Below are 19,037 nucleotides of genomic sequence, written 5' to 3'. Positions count from 1 at the left end.
TAAAGAACTAGATTTCAGAAAGAGATATGGTTTCCAGCCTTCTCCTTGACATTTTGTTCAAATCAGAAGACTATTTTCCTTCCCTCAGGGAAGAATTCAAACAAAGGAATCCCCCATTTGTAGCCTAAGAGAGTACAAGTAATTTTCAATGTGATCTAGCCACAAGTATTAGGACGAACTGTATCAGCTAATATATCAACTGTGTGGCAATATTACAAGTTATTACTGGGACATGCATATCTGATATTTCATGCACTTGATACTACAGACTCAATCACCATGATCTCATAAATTGGCTCTTGCGCTGTTTGCCCACCCACAGAACATCCCTATTTGTTTCAAGACAGCAGAAAAATCCATGGATGCCGATGATTATTAACATTTGTTTTTTAAATGTCTGCTTTCCTATCAATGTCTTACAGGACATGTATGGAGTAACTGTAGTGAGCTGAACTGGTAAATGCAAATGAGAGCCACAAAGCTCTAGATCAGATCACGTTTCACCAGGTTTACAACATCAGATAAAAATATACTTACCTCGTCATCATCATTTGCTGCAAAAGCCAATATGAGCACGGCTTGACATTTCTCCTTGAAACAATTTACAAGAAATTTGGCTGTTTCTGCACTGATAACTGCATTGTTTTCACCAATTTCGGATTGTATCAATTCTAAAAACGAAACCCTAGAATAAAAATGCAAGCCTTGCTTATTCACATTGAAGTTTACCAAATGGAGGGCACAATCAATATATTTAAATTAGACCACAGTTGCTAGGCCACCACAGATCTCCTGATGCCTCATGGAGTCTCTGACTAAAGAAATTCCAATCCATACCTTAAGTATGATTTTTACTTACCTAGTTATAAAAATGTTTATATACCACTACTCGTTTTTTTAAAAAAAATCAGAGTGGTTTACAACAATTAAACTGAAGTAAGAGGTAATATTCGCTCAGTTTATCCTTCAGTCTATACCAGATGTGTGATATAGTTCTTTTATCAAATTCAAGAAATGACCCATTTTTTGTTTTTCTTTCTTGTTTAAGACTACAACTCCCATAATCCTTGACCATTGGAGATGCTGGCTGGGGCAGATGAACGTTGCGTTCCAAAACAGGGTACCAGGCTGGAGTATGCTGCTCCAGTAGAATGAGCTGACAATTTTTGTCAGTATTAAACAGCATTATGCTGGCCACTGGCAAAAGATTAACTCTCAGGTTTCTTTGGTACATTCATTATACAATTTAGAACCATTGTTAGTATGTCAATTTGCAAACTGATCCTTATAACTTGAGCCCAATCATTTTGAACTGTGGGACATCTTCATAACATATAAGACTGCATCCACCATTCCACATTTCAAGCATCCAAACATATCCATTCCATATATTCATTCTTTGATGTGTCACATATTATCTTAAATTAGGTCTCTTTCAATGATGTACTGGCAGAAAAGTGCTTTTTGGCTCCTATATTTTTGGCCCTACCTCTCTGAAGAAGAAGTTCTTAAATCTTTTCTCCAAACGATAACGATAACCTTTTATAAGATACATGAATATACTCCTTTAACTTCACATGGAGTCAACTGCTTAGGTTACAGTATTCCCAATTCTTGTGTTACAAAATGTTAACAACCCCCACCCCAATTTAAGTTGTCTAATTATTGTTAAATTAATAAGATGCTCTCTTGAGACGAATCCTGATTCCCAAACTATATCCCAAGTCTTAAAACTTACTAGCCTGTAAAATGAAATTCTCTGCTATTTCTTATATGAGGGGCTTTTAGAGGTTGGACAGAGCACTTGGTCCCTTCTTTGCCAGCCCCTCTGGGGAGTAAAAAGCAGACTAGTAAAAATAAAAGAAAATGTCAAGCTAGAAACGCAGGAGAAGGCCACTCCACTGCCCCTTCGACTGCGTTCTGGCTGCTAGGGCTGCGGCCAGAAGTGGCAGGCTCTGTGTGAGGGAGCCCCCTGGCAACTGTTTATATTGTTGTTTGTTTGTTTGTTTGTATCATAAAATGTATACACTGCTTGATTTCTTTTGCCTGCTATTGCTGACAGTTCTACTGCTAGTGAAAAGTGATAACTGACAGCTTTGCTTGTTCCTTGCGAAGCTGATGTAAAGTCTAGGGCCCAGGAACAAACTGTCAAGGTAACAAGCAAGGGTTGGGCATGGAAAGGGCAAGTACTGTGTTTACCAACCATTTATTCATGCATCTTCTTAAAGTACAACTAAAACTGTAACAAGGGGAAAGGCAATGGGCGGCAGGAGTTTAATCTAAACCCTGTAAAAATTATAGCTCAGGAGTGGCATCCTAGGGGTGAGAAGTCTGTCGAACCTTTTTTCCTGCTCTAACTCTAGCAGGGCAGCCTTGGGGGACTGCAGCAAACCGCAGCTACAACCGTAGTTCAGTTTCAAATTTAGGGTATGAAACTGACATCTTAAAACTAAAGAGTAACTTATACGTCTAAAAACCTCAGTGGAAGCTTACCACAGGTTCGACTTAAGGTTAAGTCTTGGTTGACCACAAACTTGACATGAGCCAACAGTGTGACGCGGCAGCTAAAAAAGCCAATGCAATTCTGGGCTGCATCAATAGGAGTATAGCATCTAGATCAAGGGAAGTAATAGTGCCACTGTATTCTGCTCTGGTCAGACCACACCTGGAGTACTGTGTCCAGTTCTGGGCACCACAATTCAAGAAGGACACTGACAAACTGGAACGTGTCCAGAGGAGGGCAACCAAAATGGTCAAAGGCCTGGAAACAATGCCTTATGAGGAACGGCTAAGGGAGCTGGGCATGTTTAGCCTGGAGAAGAGGAGGTTAAGGGGTGATATGATAGCCATGTTCAAATATATAAAAGGATGTCACATAGAGGAGGGAGAAAGGTTGTTTTCTGCTGCTCCGGAGAAGCGGACACGGAGCAATGGATCCAAACTACAAGAAAGAAGATTCCACCTAAACATTAGGAAGAACTTCCTGACAGTAAGAGCTGTTCGACAGTGGAATTTGCTGCCAAGGAGTGTGGTGGAGTCTCCTACTTTGGAGGTCTTTAAGCAGAGGCTTGACAACCATATGTCAGGAGTGCTCTGATGGTGTTTCCTGCTTGGCAGGGGGTTGGACTCGATGGCCCTTGTGGTCTCTTCCAACTCTATGATTCTATGATTCTATGATTAAGTGCAGCATATAAACTAAATGGTAAGGGCAGGCCTCAAGCCAAGTTAAAAGCTCAGCTTTTGCTTCAGATTCAAAATCAGTAAAAACTAGTTGAGTAAAAAAACATACTCACTCAAGACTGTAATCCTAACTATGTCTAATCAATAGGGCTAACTCCCATGTAAGTGGGGTTAGGAATGCAGAATAGATCATCATACCGTGTCCGCTCCCCAGAAAAAAAATCCCATCCACAGGGTGCTAATCTAACCTAAACAGCACTTAAGGTTTCTGTTCACTAAATAGTGGTGCAGCCAGTTGCTGGCCCACATCTCCTTATATTTTTTTTAATGAGGCCTGCCTGATTGTGTTAAAAATACGCATATTGTAGATTCTGACCTCACTTTATATAATGTGCAACTTCTACCCCACCCATTTCCTTTTTGAAGAGTAGCACACTTGCTCTTTTCCATACACAGAATTTCTGTGCATGTTTGTGCAGATTGAGATATAAAAGAACACGGCACAAATATATTGTCGCATTCATTCTGCACTTCCTTTGCAAGGTAGTGAAGCATATCTAAAGTTATTTGGTGCAAATCTGTTTTTTTCAAATAGCTATTAAATGGCTGCATAAGTTGAGCCATAAAATACAACAGGGTGCGGTGCACTTATGAAATCAAGGCATAAGCATGAAATCTTGCCTTCATTTTCTCTTTCTGTGTGTGCATTTCTTACAGAGTAAGGGCGCCAACCTGGATTCTGCAACCCCTATCTAAATCCCTGCCAGTTGTGACTAAATTGTAATGTTAACCAACCAATTTAAAACCATTACTGACATAGAAACATGTATTTAGAGATTCTGTGCCAACTATGAAACCACACTTTTTTTTTTCAAATCATGTGAACAGGATACTCTATATGGAATGCTAAATGCTGAAACCCACATTGGTTTTTGGGGTTACCTTTCTTGATTGCTCAGTTTGGCATACATGGCTTTGACCAACTCGGGGCACTTCAGCAAATGGTTGGTAACAATCAAGAACCTGAAAGAGGAGGAAAAACAATAGGACAAACTGTTGTTGGTTGTAGGAAAACTGCAAAAGTTAGCTACTTTGCACTGTGCAAAGTTAGTTCACACATTTTATAGTAGTTGGTCACTAATCAAGTTACATTTCTATCAGTACCTGCTAAACTATATAAGAAGTCAAAAAACCAACAAATTTAACTATTTTTTTCTTTGCAACCATGGACATGTGCAGAGCCGGATTTACGTATAAGCTAAACAAGCTGTAGCGTAGGACCCCACTCTCTTGGGGCCCCCAAAAAAATGTAATGGGGGAAAAACTAGATGTACATTTCCAAAATATAAGATAAGGTCAACAATTACTTTGATAAAAGGCATATTTTGTTATGTGCAAATGGTTTTAGATACCTATTAGGTCCATAAATTACCATATAGCATATATTCAACACAAAAAACAGTGAAAATTTGTTTTTGACAAAGGACAGCTGGACATATAAAGGGCCCCATTACCTTCAGTTGCTTAGGGCCTCATCAAACCTAAATCCAGCCCTGGACATGCGTCACAGGCAATCTTGTTAGAAATTCTAGCCTATAAATATATTTGCTAATTGCTACTGCAGTCCCTAACCTCCTAAATTCATGAAGGACCATGTGTGCAGCCTGGGAGTCATTTTAGACTCCTAGCTGTCCATGAAGGCATAGGTCAATTCTGTGTCCAGGGTAGCTGTCTACTAGCTCCATCTGGCTAAGACCTTACCTGCCTGCAGACTGTCTCACCAGAGTGGTACGTGTTTTGGTTATCTCCCGCTTGGACTATTGCAATGTGCTCTATATAGGGCTACCTTTGAAGGTGACTCAGAAACTACAACTAATCCAGAACTGGTGATTGCGAGTGGCTGCTGGGACCATATAACACTGGAGAGCCAGTATGGTGTAGTGGTTAAGAGCGGTAGTCACGTAATCTGGGGAACCGGGTTCGTGTCTCCGCTCCTCCACATGCAGCTGCTGGGTGACCTTGGGCCAGTCACACTTCTGTGAAGTCTCTCAGCCCCACTCACCTCACAGAGTGTTTGTTGTGGGGGAGGAAGGGAAAGGAGAATGTTAGCCGCTTTGAGACTCCTGAAGGGGAGTGAAAGGCGGGATATCAAATCCAAACTCTTCTTCTTCTTCTTCTTCTGGTCCTAAAGGAAATTCACTGGCTCCCAGGACATTTCTGAGCACAATTCAAAGTCTTGGTGCTGACCTTTAAACCCCTTAACGGCCTCAGCCCAGTATACCTGAAGGAGGGTCTTCACCCCCATCATCCACCTCCAAGGGTCTCCTGGAGGTTCCCTCCCTGCGAGGAGTGAAGTTACAAGGAACCAGGCAGAGGGCCTTCTCGGTAGTGGCACCCTCCCTGTGGAACGCCCTCCCATCAAAAGTCAAGGAGATAAAGAACTACACAACTTTTAGAAGATATCTGAAGGCAGCACTGTATCGGGAAGTTTTTAATGTTTGATGTTTTATTTTGTTTTTAAATGTGCTGGAAGCCGCCCAGAGTGGCTGGGGAAACCCAGCCAGATGGGCAGGGTATAAAACCATCATCATCATCATCATCATCTTCACCAGCTTAGGGTGGGTGGCTGCCACAGGAGAGGCACAACTTCATCTGGTCAGGTGGAAGCTATCACCAGCAGTAGAGAGCAAAAAGTCCTGAAACATGGCATATCCAGGTGGAATGGGTTGCCAAAGCTTTGGTTCTGTCTGATCCAAAACACCATGTATTCCACCAAGTGGCCCAATCCTCAGACCCCCTCAAGTATGCTAGCTTAGTGGTAGCATTGCAAAATATAACCAATGTTCCCCCCCCTCCTGCGTTCCTGTCCTGGCTGGCAACACTTCAGAAGTTGGTCCATTGCACTTTGACCCCAGTTTAAGAAGATTAAATAGTAAATGGTATTTTTTTAAATAAATAAATAAATAAATAAATGAATTGGATATTGTTCAGGCAGACTTAAACACAATATAAAGTAAATGGGAGAAACAACAATACAATCATTTGTAAATGTCCAGAAGACAATAGGTTAAACATGCTAAATAGATAACTCAATTATGATACTGAATTTCATATGCACACAAATAGTTGGATTAAATTCCCTGTCCCACGCAAGCCAGGACATTTTTGATAACAGAAGTAGGCAAATTCCTCTGTAGATTTTCCTAAACTACAAAAATGGAGATTCCCAATCTAATGTTCTTTCCACATGCGCCCCTTTGTCCAATGGATCATGCACTGCTGCGTAACAAGGAGTGTTGTAAAAACATTTGAAACCTTCAGGATTCAGTCTTGGACAAAGATGGAAAAAACAATCATAATTTTTTTTAGCTGTTGACTGTGAATTTCAGGTGACCAGGTAACCAACTAGGCACTTGGTTTTTGAGACAGTTAGAACACTAAGGATGCAATCCTACATATATTTACATGAGCAGGAGCTCCATTCAAGTCATGTGCTATGATTTTGCTATAAACAGGAGAAGGGAAGATTTACCAGATTATAGGATTATTTCATCTCAAACCAAAATAGTTGCATTTCCTTAAGAAGCAAAATTACACCTTTTACGAGTAATAAATCTGACTGATTAAGGAAGGGGGTTGGAAAACAAACAGAATCACAACCAAGTTACACATTAAATGCAAAATGGGGGTACCACCGAAAATGTCATCATCCACAACGCTTGCCCTATGCAATGACACCATTGCATTCTGAGTTTTCTTCTCTCCACCAGCCTATGATAAGGAATGAGACATGAAAACTCACAGAATGACTTCACAACGTGGCGTAAGTGCTCCTAAATATTACAGATAAGAGAAGGCAAATTCACCCGGGGAATATGCCTTTTCAGCAGCATCCTCATAGTGTGCAAAGTGCGTCCCTTGACACTCCAAACGGCCAAATCCACTTGTAGCCCCACCCACAAAGGCATTGTGTTTATATTATGCAATGTGGCCCAGCTTCAGTGCTGAGAATAGGACCATTAGATGTGCTTTGCCCAGCTTCAGCACAAAAATCATTTCCACATGGTGTTTGTGATTATATTAGTCACAATTCCCATTCAAAAGTCAAATATAGTCATGGCTTTGAGAGAAAACTATTAAAAGAGTTCTTGTAGAATACCAGCATTGCTTCTACAGATGTCAAGTATCTGTTGCAACACTACAATTAAAGAACATTTTTTCCAGTGAGAAATAGCTATCAAACCCTCACTTGCACTTGGAACTTGTAACATGAGGAAACTCCAACTTTCCAGGAATTAAAAACAAATTTGGTCTTTTGGAGAGCACACAATTTTGTAGGGGAAAAAATAAAACTATCCCTAAGTTAGAAAGGAAGGATTTTCAACCCGTAACAGGGCTGAAAAATATTTTTACACACAGCTAGAGAATACTTTACACATTATAGCATAATGATTATACAATTCCATGACTCCCTTTTCAAACTCTTCCTCACAGCCTCTGGTCTCAACTACTGGCTTTCCATGCATGATTAGCTCCACAAGCTTGAAGTACCTATGAAGTGGGGAAGGATAACCCTATTTCCTGGTCTTTAAACTTGTAGAAGTGATGTACAGAATCAGCTATACAGTCATACCTCAAGTTGAATGTGCTTCAGGTTGAGCGCTTTCGGGTTGCGCTCTGCGGCAACCCGGAAGTAACAGAGCGTGTTACTTCCAGGTTTTGCTGCTCGAGCATGCGCAGACGCTCAAAATGACGTCAGGCGCATGCATGGAAGCCGCAAAACGCGACCCGTGCACGCGCAGACGTGCTGTCGCGTCTTACGTTCTGTGTGGGATGCGAATGGGGCTCCGGAACGGATCCCGTTCGCATCCCGAGGTACCACTGTATTCATATATGCTTATTCCAGTTAAGAACAAATACGAAGCAGGGCACAGTTTAGTTTCTTCTCCCCCATTATCCTCTCCTCCACCACAACTATATCAACAGATAAAAATGGTTCCTCCCCAAAGAATTCTGCTTTTTTCTGGACTTTGCATGTATAAACACACTTGGAATAAAGTTGTTGTTTCCTCACTTCAAAAGGGGTATTTCAAAACTGGAAAAGATGTAGAAAAAGTAAACCAAAATGATCAAGCAAAGGTTACAGTGTTGGGGACTTACCGGTTGAGAGAGAAGGTGAGTAAGAAGAGATAGGATAGAAATTATGCATGGTGTGGAGAAACTAGACCGAGAAAACTTTTCTCCCACTCTTATAATACTAGAATTTGGGGACATTCGATGAAACAGAATGTCGGAAGATTCAAAATGGGGAAAGGGAAACACTTCTTCACACACTGCACTGTGGAATTTGCCGTCACAAAATGTAGTGATGGCCACCAACCAGGATGGCTTGAAAAGGGGTTAGACAGATTCATGGAGGTTTAGGCTATCAGTGGTTACCACTACGGCGGTTGTGTATTACGTCCCATATCAGAGGTGAGATGCCTCTGAAGACCCTTGCTGGGAAACACGAGTGGGGAAAGCGCCCTTCTTGCAGGCTTGGCGTCTACTACTAGCTACGAGGGCTGTGCACTAGGACCTCCCTTGTCAGAGCCAGTCTGCCTCTGAAGACCACAAGGGAGGACACACTGCGTAGAGGCAGAGCGCAGGCATCTGCTTGGCCCTGTGATGGTCTGGATGCTGGTCTAGGCGGGCCACTGGCGTGATCCTCAGGCTCTCCTTGGGTGCTCAGGAGGGAATGCTTGTTCTAAAATTATCTAAAGACAAATAATGCTTTTTCTTCAAATCAGTAATTTTAATATGACAAATGTAGCTGATTGAAGCTCATTGACTGGAGCACCAGTCCTAAATCTAGTCTGCAATTGAATATCCATAGTTTTTCTAAATTAGCTTTTATAACATATACTGGATAAATTATAATGCATCTTTGAAGCACTTTTCCCTATCCCAGATATACAGTATGTGTTTGCAGGTTCAATGTTTAAAATAGATAACATATGGTGTCCAATGTTGTTTCTTTTCCCTTTTACAGGCGGTAGCTTTCAAAAGACACAAGGCTCTTCTCTGCTGTTGATTAGAGCAAACCAAAATAGAAAAAAATTATCTGACTTCTTGAAGACTTTTAAATTTTCCAGTGCCTAAGGCATGACTTTTCATCTGCTTGCGTGTAAAGAAGTGTTTTTTTATACATAAAAGGGGGAGGGGGAGGGAAGGAAGAAATGCAACTCAGAGAAGCAGTTGGATCAGTTTACATTGCAGTTCATGACATTCCCATCTTATTTCTGCTATCTCCTCTCCCTCTACCCAAGAAAACATATGAGTAGATAACCACAGTAATGATTACAGGACTGGGATAATAAACAGGGTAGAAGACGACGGAGATATATATATATATATATATATATATATATATGCTTTTGTAGATTTTCACGGGTACAGGAATGCAGGTTTTGGTGTCTTCGGGTGTCTTCCCGTGTAAGAGTCGGGGTGTCTGTGCGACGTTTCGACGAGGTCTCACTCGTCATCTTCAGGCTGGTGCTTTCGGCTTCTTGTTACTGGAATATATATATATATATACACACACACACACACACACACACACACAGACTATATATCTATGATTTGGCACAGTATGTATTGCACAGAGCTCACATTCTCAGTCAGCAATGCAATACATCCACATAAGATCCTTGCTCTATTTTTATTATTATTATGGCCTATGCTAATCATTACAATATAAGGATTAGAGAAGCTGCCTCATAATCAATCACCCATTGGTGTATTTAGCACAAAACTCTCCCCTTTACTATCTAGCGCCTATCCAAGATTTCAGCTAGATGTTTTCTCCACCCCTGATACCTGAGGTCCTTTTAACTGGATATATTGTGAATTGCTTCAGGAACATTTCTGTATAGGAAGCCTTTTGTCTCTGACCAATCTACTTGCAAGAAAGCTACCCTAGGTTGCACATAATACAGGGTACAGCCAAGTGGACAGCATCCTATTTGCTCACATCCCTAAGCCCACATTTCTGCCACAGTGAGTTGCCAAGTATGACTCTTCAATATCTACTGAGTCCCAAGACCCCTTGGCCAGGCTGACTTCTAAGGAGACCAAGTTAAATTGCTTTGTGTTTTAAAAAGGAACCTGTATAACCTGGCTTCTTCTCAGATCGTATAAATCTTTCGCCTTTTATCAGTCATCATTTAGGGAGGGAAAGGCCTCTATGTAAGAAAACAAAAATGAGTATACTGGGGGGGTTTGGGGGGGGCAACAACTAAATATGCTAATAAATTTGAAACTAAGGCAACCACCACAGTATATCAAAGTAAAGATGGTATCTTGCCTTTCACATTTAAATATATAAAACCATGGCTAACTCTTTGAGAAGAATCTCAGAGACAGAAGACTTTTTAATAATCAAAATATCTGTTTCTGAGCACAATTCAAAGTGTTGGTGCTGACCTTGAAAGCCCTAAACGGCCTTGGCCCACTGTACCTGAAGGAGCGTCTTCCCCCCCATCATCCAGCCCAGACACTGAGGTCCAGCTCTGAGGGCCTTCCGGCGGTTCCCTCCCTGCAAGAAGTGAAGTGATAGGGAACCAGGCAGAGGGCCTTCTCAGTAGTGGCACCCGCCCTCCCATCAGATGTCAAGGAAATAAACAACAACCTGACTTTTAGAAGGCATCTGATGGCAGCCAGTGTTAGAAACTGGGGTAGAAAAGCTAGGAGCCAAATGGCTTCTGGGACCTGGGTTGTGGGTGCCAAAAGAGAATGGCTAGTTGCCACAGGAGGGTTCAGCAACACTTTTTATTTATCATTTTGATAAACATGAACTAAAATGCAATTCACATAAGTGACACATTGTGAATATCACATTTTTAGCAGAAATTATTAATACATGTTTAATTTGGTGTTTACAATAAAAATATTGGTACCATACTTCAGTTTTCAAAACACTCTACTCTTTATTATTAAACTCCTTACCATATTGTCTATCCTTAACATACACTACTATACAAGGCTTCAATGCACCTACATTTCAGTAGCCATTGAGTGTCAACCTGACACAAAAAATGGCACCCAGACTTTTTGCGGTGCTCGCAAATGGAGAATCTTTAGGCACAAAATGTGGCTGGTGCCCTGAAGGCAGCCCTGTACAGGGAGGTTTTTAATGTTTGATGTTTTATTGTGTTTTTAATATTCTGTTGGAAGCCACCCAGAGTAGCTAGGGAAACCCAGTCAGAGGGGCGGCATATAAATTAAAAGAAGAAGAAGAAGAAGAGTTTGGATTTGATATCCCACCTTTCACTCCCTTTAAGGAGTCTCAAAGCGGCTCACATTCTCCTTTCCCTTCCTCCCCCACAACAAACACTCTGGGAGGTGAGTGGGGCTGAGAGACTTCAGAGAAGTGCGACTGGCCCAAGGTCACCCAGCAGCTGCAGGTGGAGGAGCGGAGAAGCGAACCCGGTTCCCCAGATTACGTGACTACCGCTCTTAACCACTATTTACAAAATTATTCCAAAGCTGCTTTCTCACAGCAAAATCTAGCTATCACAACCAGTACCAAACTCCACTTGTGTCAAGTTGCTGAAAATCTACCTCTGTTATTCTTCCCAACAATACAAGCTCTGGAATAGGATAATTCCAATGCCCTAAGGAATCTTACTGATTCTGTAATGGCTTCTTCAGATACAGAGTAAAATAAACTTTCCATTCTAGATATTGCTTTTCCCCTCATCTCCTCCCAGAATCATCTCCATCACTCAGCTGGGATCAATGTCTCCCTGAACTGGATTTATTATAGCAGTTTACTAACTGGACATACAACAAAATTCATCAAAATGATGAATCTCGTGTTCAGGGTCCTAACACCGTAAGCAGCAAGGAGCTGAAGTCGGGCACAGCACTCGCCTCACTTTCCGCTTTATTGTTTCTGACAGGCAGAAAGCAGTCTGGATACTCATTCCTCATTGTGACATTGAAGGAGGCACAAATAAGTGTGAATTCAAATGATAATTGTTTTTCACTTCATGTATTAGTTCAAAAAGTGTGAATAAGAGAGTTTCAAATTTCTCACCATCCCTATCTGCAAGTGGCATTTTATTTTAGAGTCCAAAGAGCCCTGCAAAAAAAAGCCCAACAACCTGCACATCCAAAAGGGTTTATCACATTCTCCTTCCTTCCACAACAACTTCTAGCAAGAGATGAAGAGTGTGAAATTATTGTAATTATGGCCCAGCTTGTTAGAAACATGTGACTTCTACCAGAGACTATGGAGCACCATTGGGCATTCAGTTCTTTCAATCCCAGCCTTATTTTGGGCCAATATAAAGTTTACATATTGTTAAGTTCTCTTAGAATTAAAATCAATATTAAGTTATTACAATGTATTTACTAAAAGAAGTTAAAAGCAAGCTGCACATCTCATCTGAGAAAAGACAACTATCACAGACTTAAGGTAATGTATTGGAGAAAAGGAGAGGTATACAGACGTCCATTCCGATTCCGGGTACTTCCTGGATGCCTGCAGAACAGCAAGGGCAACGTTCAAGTTGCTTTCTTCCTGTAGTTCTCTTGTCCTCTCAGGGTTAAGACAAGTGAAAAGAACCATACAGCAATAGGCAACCGTTTTCTCATCTTGATGATTCAAGCAATTCCTCAAAAACAAAACGAAAAAGCAGGAATATTTATTGTTCTGGATTGTTTAGGCTATGTACCAACAGCCAATGTGTAATGAACCCAACTCTTCAAATGGTGATGGGTATTTAATGAATCTAAGAGTGTTGAAAGGGGACGTGGGTGGCGCTGTGGGTAAAACCTCAGTGCCTAGGACTTGCCGATCGCATGGTCGGCGGTTCGAATCCCCACGGCAGGGTGAGCTCCCGTTGTTCGGTCCAAGCTCCTGCCCACCTAGCAGTTCGAAAGCACGTCAAAAGTGCAAGTAGATAAATAGGTACCGCTTTATAGCGGGAAGTTAAACGGCATTTTCGTGTGCTGCGCTGGTGCTGGCTCGCCAGAGCAGCTTCGTCACGCTGGCCACATGACCCGGAAGTGTCTCCGGACAGCGCTGGCCCCCGGCCTCTAGAGTGAGACGGGCACACAACCCTAGAGTCAGACACGACTGGCCCGTACGGGCAGGGGTACCTTTACCTGTACCTGTAAGAGTGTTGGAAGGGACTAAGGGGGTTATTTTATTCTAATGGATATCCCCAATTAATCCCTCAATGTGTAATGCAATCAATCAATAAATCAATCATTCAATCAATAAAATACCATCCGAAGATCACAGGGTGGTTCACAACATAAAAATACAAAATAAGAACACAAAATACTTAATAAAACAAAAGCAAAGAAAACAAACCAATAACCGCACTCCCACAAAGACATTTAAAAAGCCATAGAATGTAAATCAGCCCAAGGCCTGTTTATAGAGAAGTGTTTTCACCCACACATCCATCCATCCAAAAATTTACCTGAAACTAGAAAGGTCAGGACTGGTTCCTGTCTGGTTATGCTAATCTAAGAATTGCTACTGAAGCAAGCAAGCACTGGAACTGTGTTATTATCATCTCATCCTTTTAGTACCAATTGCTTTGACACTCTTTGGAAAGAGAAAGGGAATTCATACCAAGTTAAGCGCTTCTGTTTATATGAATGGAATGGTAACTAGAAATGTTTAAATTGTGATGTTTTTTACTTCCTTGTTTGCTCCCTTGCCCTCACAGTTTGGGGAAGTAGGTTAGAGTTAAGATCTCTTTATGGCCAAGTAGAGATTTTTAAATGGAGATTTTTCTATTTAAACCCCCCAAACTCTGTCAAACTTTGTTCAAAAACTTTGTTGCCTCATGACAATGTTGCAACGGGCAATTTAAAAAGTAGTTTGAAAATTCTGAGCAGTGTAATACAAAGTCATTAGTTTTTCATTGAGAAAGGAGTTTAAGGTTTCAAATACTACTGTCAGGGAACTGCCATCGGAGGGACAGGTGGTGGAAGGGCTCACGGAGGCTGGGAGAGACCCAGCAGCGGAAGCAGGAACCAGCAGGGGGAGAGGTGGGTCTCTGAGGGAAAGCGAGCAAGAGGGAGGGCTCAGGGACACGTCCAGCGAGAACAGTGGGGAGGTTTCTGAACCTCCCATAGGGAGACCCACTCCTCGCCGGAAACTGTCACGCCGCGAGTCCAGAAGACGTGTTTCCGTTAAGGAGCTTTTATGTTGGAAGCGATTCCGAAAGCAGCCACTGTCGGAATCTGCCAGTGACTAGAGGAGCCATGGCTGAGGGGCTCCGTCACAGACAGAGGTTTGTGGGCTTGAACAAACTCTGAGGGACTACGATTTTACGCACAAGCAGCTCATCATCCCATCACAACTACTATACATTTCTGGAGCAATTTATTTGAATTTAGCATTTCCTCTTAGAGGTGACATTAGACTAAAAAGTGGGGTTGCAACATTTATTTAATCAAAGTTACTCCAACCAATTAATTAACTAAAAGTAGGCCCCAAATTAATACCAGGCAGCAACTTGTTGAAAAATGTAACTATTTTAATACCATAACTGACAAAAATTGAGTTGGCCAGTACAATATTAATATAACCATTTATTCTTTTCTCACATGCAAAAGGAAATGTGTATTCTAAAATGGGGCCATCAGGAATTTGTAAATCATCTAAAAGTTAGTAAAGTTATGCATATACTGAGTTATTCATATGCAATTAATACCCAAATTTATGCAGCTTTAATCAACAATTAATCAACTGACCAGGTTTTCTTGAAATTCATAGCAGTCCTATTAAAACCTAGCTGTAAAGAATTTCAAGAACCTGTTCTAAATTCATAACTTGATTTTTTGTGATATTTTGGTCAAGATAAACTTGTACTTAGCCAAGCATTAACGAATTAAAACCCATTGTACCTACCTGCATATGATTTAGCACAAAACATTGAGCATATTAAGCCTCCTGGTGATCTTGCGGTCTATGTCGAAAACCAACCCAATCTATGGTCAAATTTAGAAGAAGATTTTTTTCCCAGTTAACCTGATTCCTGTGATTAGCATACACAAATAAAGGACTACTCTCTCATTCTCCAAAAATACATTTTAGGGATGGTAAATAAGGTAACTTAAAATATAGCCATATAATATTTCATTTCTTGATGGGCTGGACAAGATGCTTACAAGAAAAGCGAAGGGAAAGCGAGAGTCCAAATCCTGTGCTGAGAAGCTTTGTTTCCAGCTGCAATGTTTCCAAGAAACTGGAGGCTACAGCGAAAAGCTGAAGGGGAAAAGAGAGAAACATTTAATTACCCAGCCAAAGCACCTTACAACATATCAAAGCTATCCAAAAAAGCCACAATAATCTAGTCCAGCAGCACATTAGTGTTGCAAAGCTATGCACATGTGGTTGGAACTAATTGCAATTTAAATCTAGGAGACTTACTCTGAGGAAACATGTATAGGATTAACATGTTCACAATCTACAAGCTTGCTACGTATTCACAAATTACTAGATCTACACCATGGGTAGGCAACCTAAGGCCCGGGGGCTGGATCCGGCCCAATCACTTTCTAAATCCAGCTCATGGATGGTCCAGGAATCAGCGTGTTTTTACTTGAGTAGAATGTGTCCTTTTATTTAAAATGCATCTCTGGGTTATTTGTGGAGCATAGGAATTCGTTTAATTTTTTCCCAAAAAAACACAGTCTGGCCCCACAAGGTCTGAGGGACAGTGGAGTGGCCCCCTGCTGAAAAGGTTTGCTGACCCCTGATCACCTATTTAGAAAAAAATCTAGAGTGGTGACTATGTTAGTCTGTTACAGCAAAGTCTTCTGGCACCTGAAAGACTAACAAATTGATCATTTTATAAGCTTTAATGGACTCGAGTCCATCTAATCAGATGCATGGAATGTTATCTGAAGGAGGCAGGAACATGGCTATAAAGTTAGAGAGAGAAATACTAGCAGTGATATCACAGGGACACGAAAGAATACAGACTTAATTCTTACAGCATAAATGGGAAAGGTGTGGGTTCCCTGCCAGGTGAGCACACCTCTGGGGGGTGAAGGACAAGCAGCATTTGGCAGCCTTGCAGGTGCAAAAGGGCCTTCTCAGGGCTGCCTGGTCCCCCTGCTTCCCACCTCTCCCTCCCTTTTTTTGCAGCTCTGCTACAGACAGCCACCCTGATGGCAGGGACGAAAGCCTTCCACATCTGCAGCAGGATGTCGCCACTGCCTCATTCAAATGGCCATGAGCCCTCCGTGACGGTGCTGGGAGGCGGCAGTGCAGCTACGGGCAAGAGCAACATCCATCCCGGGTTTGCTGCCCGTCATCTTTACTTTTTCAAACCCAGGGCCTATGTTCATCAAAGAGCCTGAAACACGGGGGTGACTTTTAAATGTCTCTCTTACAAGATGGCCTTTTTGAATCTGGTTTCCCATGCTCTCTCTTTTGCCTACTCTTCACTCTCCTCCCTAAAAGAGAAAAAAACCATCCAAAAGAAAAATAGTGGTGGCACACAATCCACCTTCAATGGGTATGTGACCCAGGCTGTGGGTCTCAAAACACTAATTAGACGAATGCTATAGGACAGTGATGGCAAACCTTTTAGAGACCGAGTGCCCAAACTGCAACCCAAAACCCACTTACCGTATTTTTCGTTCTATAAGACGCACTTTTTCCCTCCTAAAAAGTAAGGGGAAATGTGTGTGCATCTTATGGAGCGAATGCAGGCTGCGCGGCTATCCCAAAAGCCAGAACACTTCCCCCACCTCCTGCGAAAGCCAGGGATAGCCGCGTTCCCTTTAAAGAGCCACATGGAGTGTGTGTGTGGCTCTTGAGGGCTTTTCCCCGAGGAGGGAGAAGGGCAGCCCGTCAGTGATGGGCTGCCCTTCTCCCTCCTCGGGGAAAAGCCTGCAAGTGCCGCGCACACGCTCCACACGACTCATGAAATGGAGCGCTGAGCAGAGCCTGGGATGCATACAGGCTCTGCTCAGCGCTCCCTTTAAATAATATTTTTTTCTTGCATTCCCCCTCTAAAAACTAGGTGTGCCTTATGGTCAGGTGCGTCTTATGGAGCGAAAAATACAGTATTTATTGCAAAGTGCCAACATGGCAATTTCACCTGTATATTTTTCTGTGTGTTTCACATTTCTTCTTTATGACTGCTGTTGTAATAAATAATCCTTCATGAAAGTTATTGCATTGCATTCTTCATTAAATTATCTTTCCATTGATATATAATTTTATGGTATAACTCAGTGCCTTTTTTCTCCATTCAGATCCAAATCCTTCTATTTATTCATTTACTGAATTTGCATACCGCCCTTCATGTGCAAGTCTCAGGGCAGTTCACAGCATAAAAATAGAAGATAAAATACACAAAATACATAATGAAAACCAATAACCCTCCTCCCTTCCAATACTTTTCCCATATGTAAACATCAACATTCACAAGATAAAAGGCTAAACAGAAACCGCATGACCCGAAAAGGATCACCCTTCTGCCTGCCAACAATTAAGCACCTGTTTGTTGCAAAATGCAACCTGCACAAGCGTGTCTACATGCCCCCCTATCAGCCCCACGGGAAGTCGGCTGGCTGAAGTCCTGTTGATCCCCCCTCAGATACTCTTTATAATGGGAAACAACCCTCCAGAGAGGACGCCCATCCCTCACACCCCAGTGTTGCCCACCATCTTGCTCTTAATTCCCTTGCCTACACATGGCCCCCTTTGAGTCCCCACCAGGCTTCCCTCCTCCTTATTCTGCACACCCTTACTCGGGAGTAAACCCCGCCGACCTCGGCAACGCTTCCTTCCCGAGAAAGCGCAGGAGGTTTCTAAGGCCCCCACATGCAAATTCCCCACACCAGATCACCTCCCGTCTTGGGGTTGTTAGTTTTTTTGCACTCAAGTCGCCTCCCTTTGTCAGGGGAGACCGCTGCTTCCACAGCGGCCCCCCTCTCCTTACCCTAACCCAGCCCTTCTCTCCTCCTCACTCCTCCCCTACCCCCGGCACGGAAGCTACGGCACTCGGGTTGCAGGCTGTGGACGTGTGTGTGAGCCCTCCTTCGCCTCCCACCTCCAGCACAGTGGGGCGACTGTGCGCGTGCCCACAGAGAGGGCTCTGAGTGCCGTCTCTGGTATAGGATACTGAAGGCAATCACAAGACTGTCCCCACTGCAACTGGGAGGGAAGGAGAACTTTGCAGAGAGGGGTGAAAAGGGGTTCAAAAATAAATAAAAAATAGAGCTTGGTTACATATATGGTCTTCTATACGGAATAAAGCTGATGCATAAACAACTCCATTTTAAATCTTAGCATGACAAAAGGGGAGGATTAATTGGCACTGCAGAATGAATCCAACTGTTATACTTCAAAACAATCTAACATGCCAGCCTGCCCCTGTGGCACTACAGCACTGCTAGCTCCAGGCATGCTGCGGAGACAAAGCCTTCAAGAGCATGTAAATGAAACTCCTTTTTCCCATCTATAAAATAAATAATACTAGACAGCTTCATCTTCTGCATGCCTAATGATTGTAGATTTCCCTTAATAAATATCTTGTTTGAAATTCAAAACTAGGTTGCGGTACTTTGATCACTGTAGAGGTACAACATCTGCTTGCTACTGCACTCGGGCTGGAAAGGAACCTGGTAGAAACGCAAAGATTATTTCCCTGGAGTTCTGCAGGGGCAACAACAGGATCAATGTACTTTACCTTTTACCACTATTTTCGTCTGCTTTGCCTCAAGTACTTAAAGTATTTTTCAACCTGTCACATAACAGAAAAGTTACATTTTATAGTGACTCAAAGAAGTAAACAGGAGCGACTATAGAGCAAAAATACAATCTAATGGAG

At 42.2% G+C, this 19,037-nt stretch overlaps 1 protein-coding gene across 1 annotated transcript in view; it reads right to left on the bottom strand.

Moving 5' to 3' along the window:
• ATXN10 (ataxin 10) overlaps nucleotides 1-19,037 on the bottom strand; it is a 71,474-nt gene that overhangs the window by 29,208 nt on the left and 23,229 nt on the right. Inside the window, exons 4-7 of the mRNA XM_082223183.1 lie at nucleotides 15,358-15,454; nucleotides 12,675-12,839; nucleotides 4,123-4,203; nucleotides 538-685 (exon numbers count right to left, since the gene is read on the bottom strand). Coding sequence (XP_082079309.1) covers nucleotides 538-685; nucleotides 4,123-4,203; nucleotides 12,675-12,839; nucleotides 15,358-15,454 — 491 coding nt within the window. The remainder of the gene's footprint in view (nucleotides 1-537; nucleotides 686-4,122; nucleotides 4,204-12,674; nucleotides 12,840-15,357; nucleotides 15,455-19,037) is intronic.

This window comes from Podarcis vaucheri (assembly GCF_965113315.1).
Source record: "Podarcis vaucheri genome assembly, chromosome: 5".
NCBI lineage: Eukaryota > Metazoa > Chordata > Lepidosauria > Squamata > Lacertidae > Podarcis > Podarcis vaucheri.
Note: the sequence above shows the minus strand (reverse complement) of the source record. Positions and strands in the feature narration are given on the sequence as shown.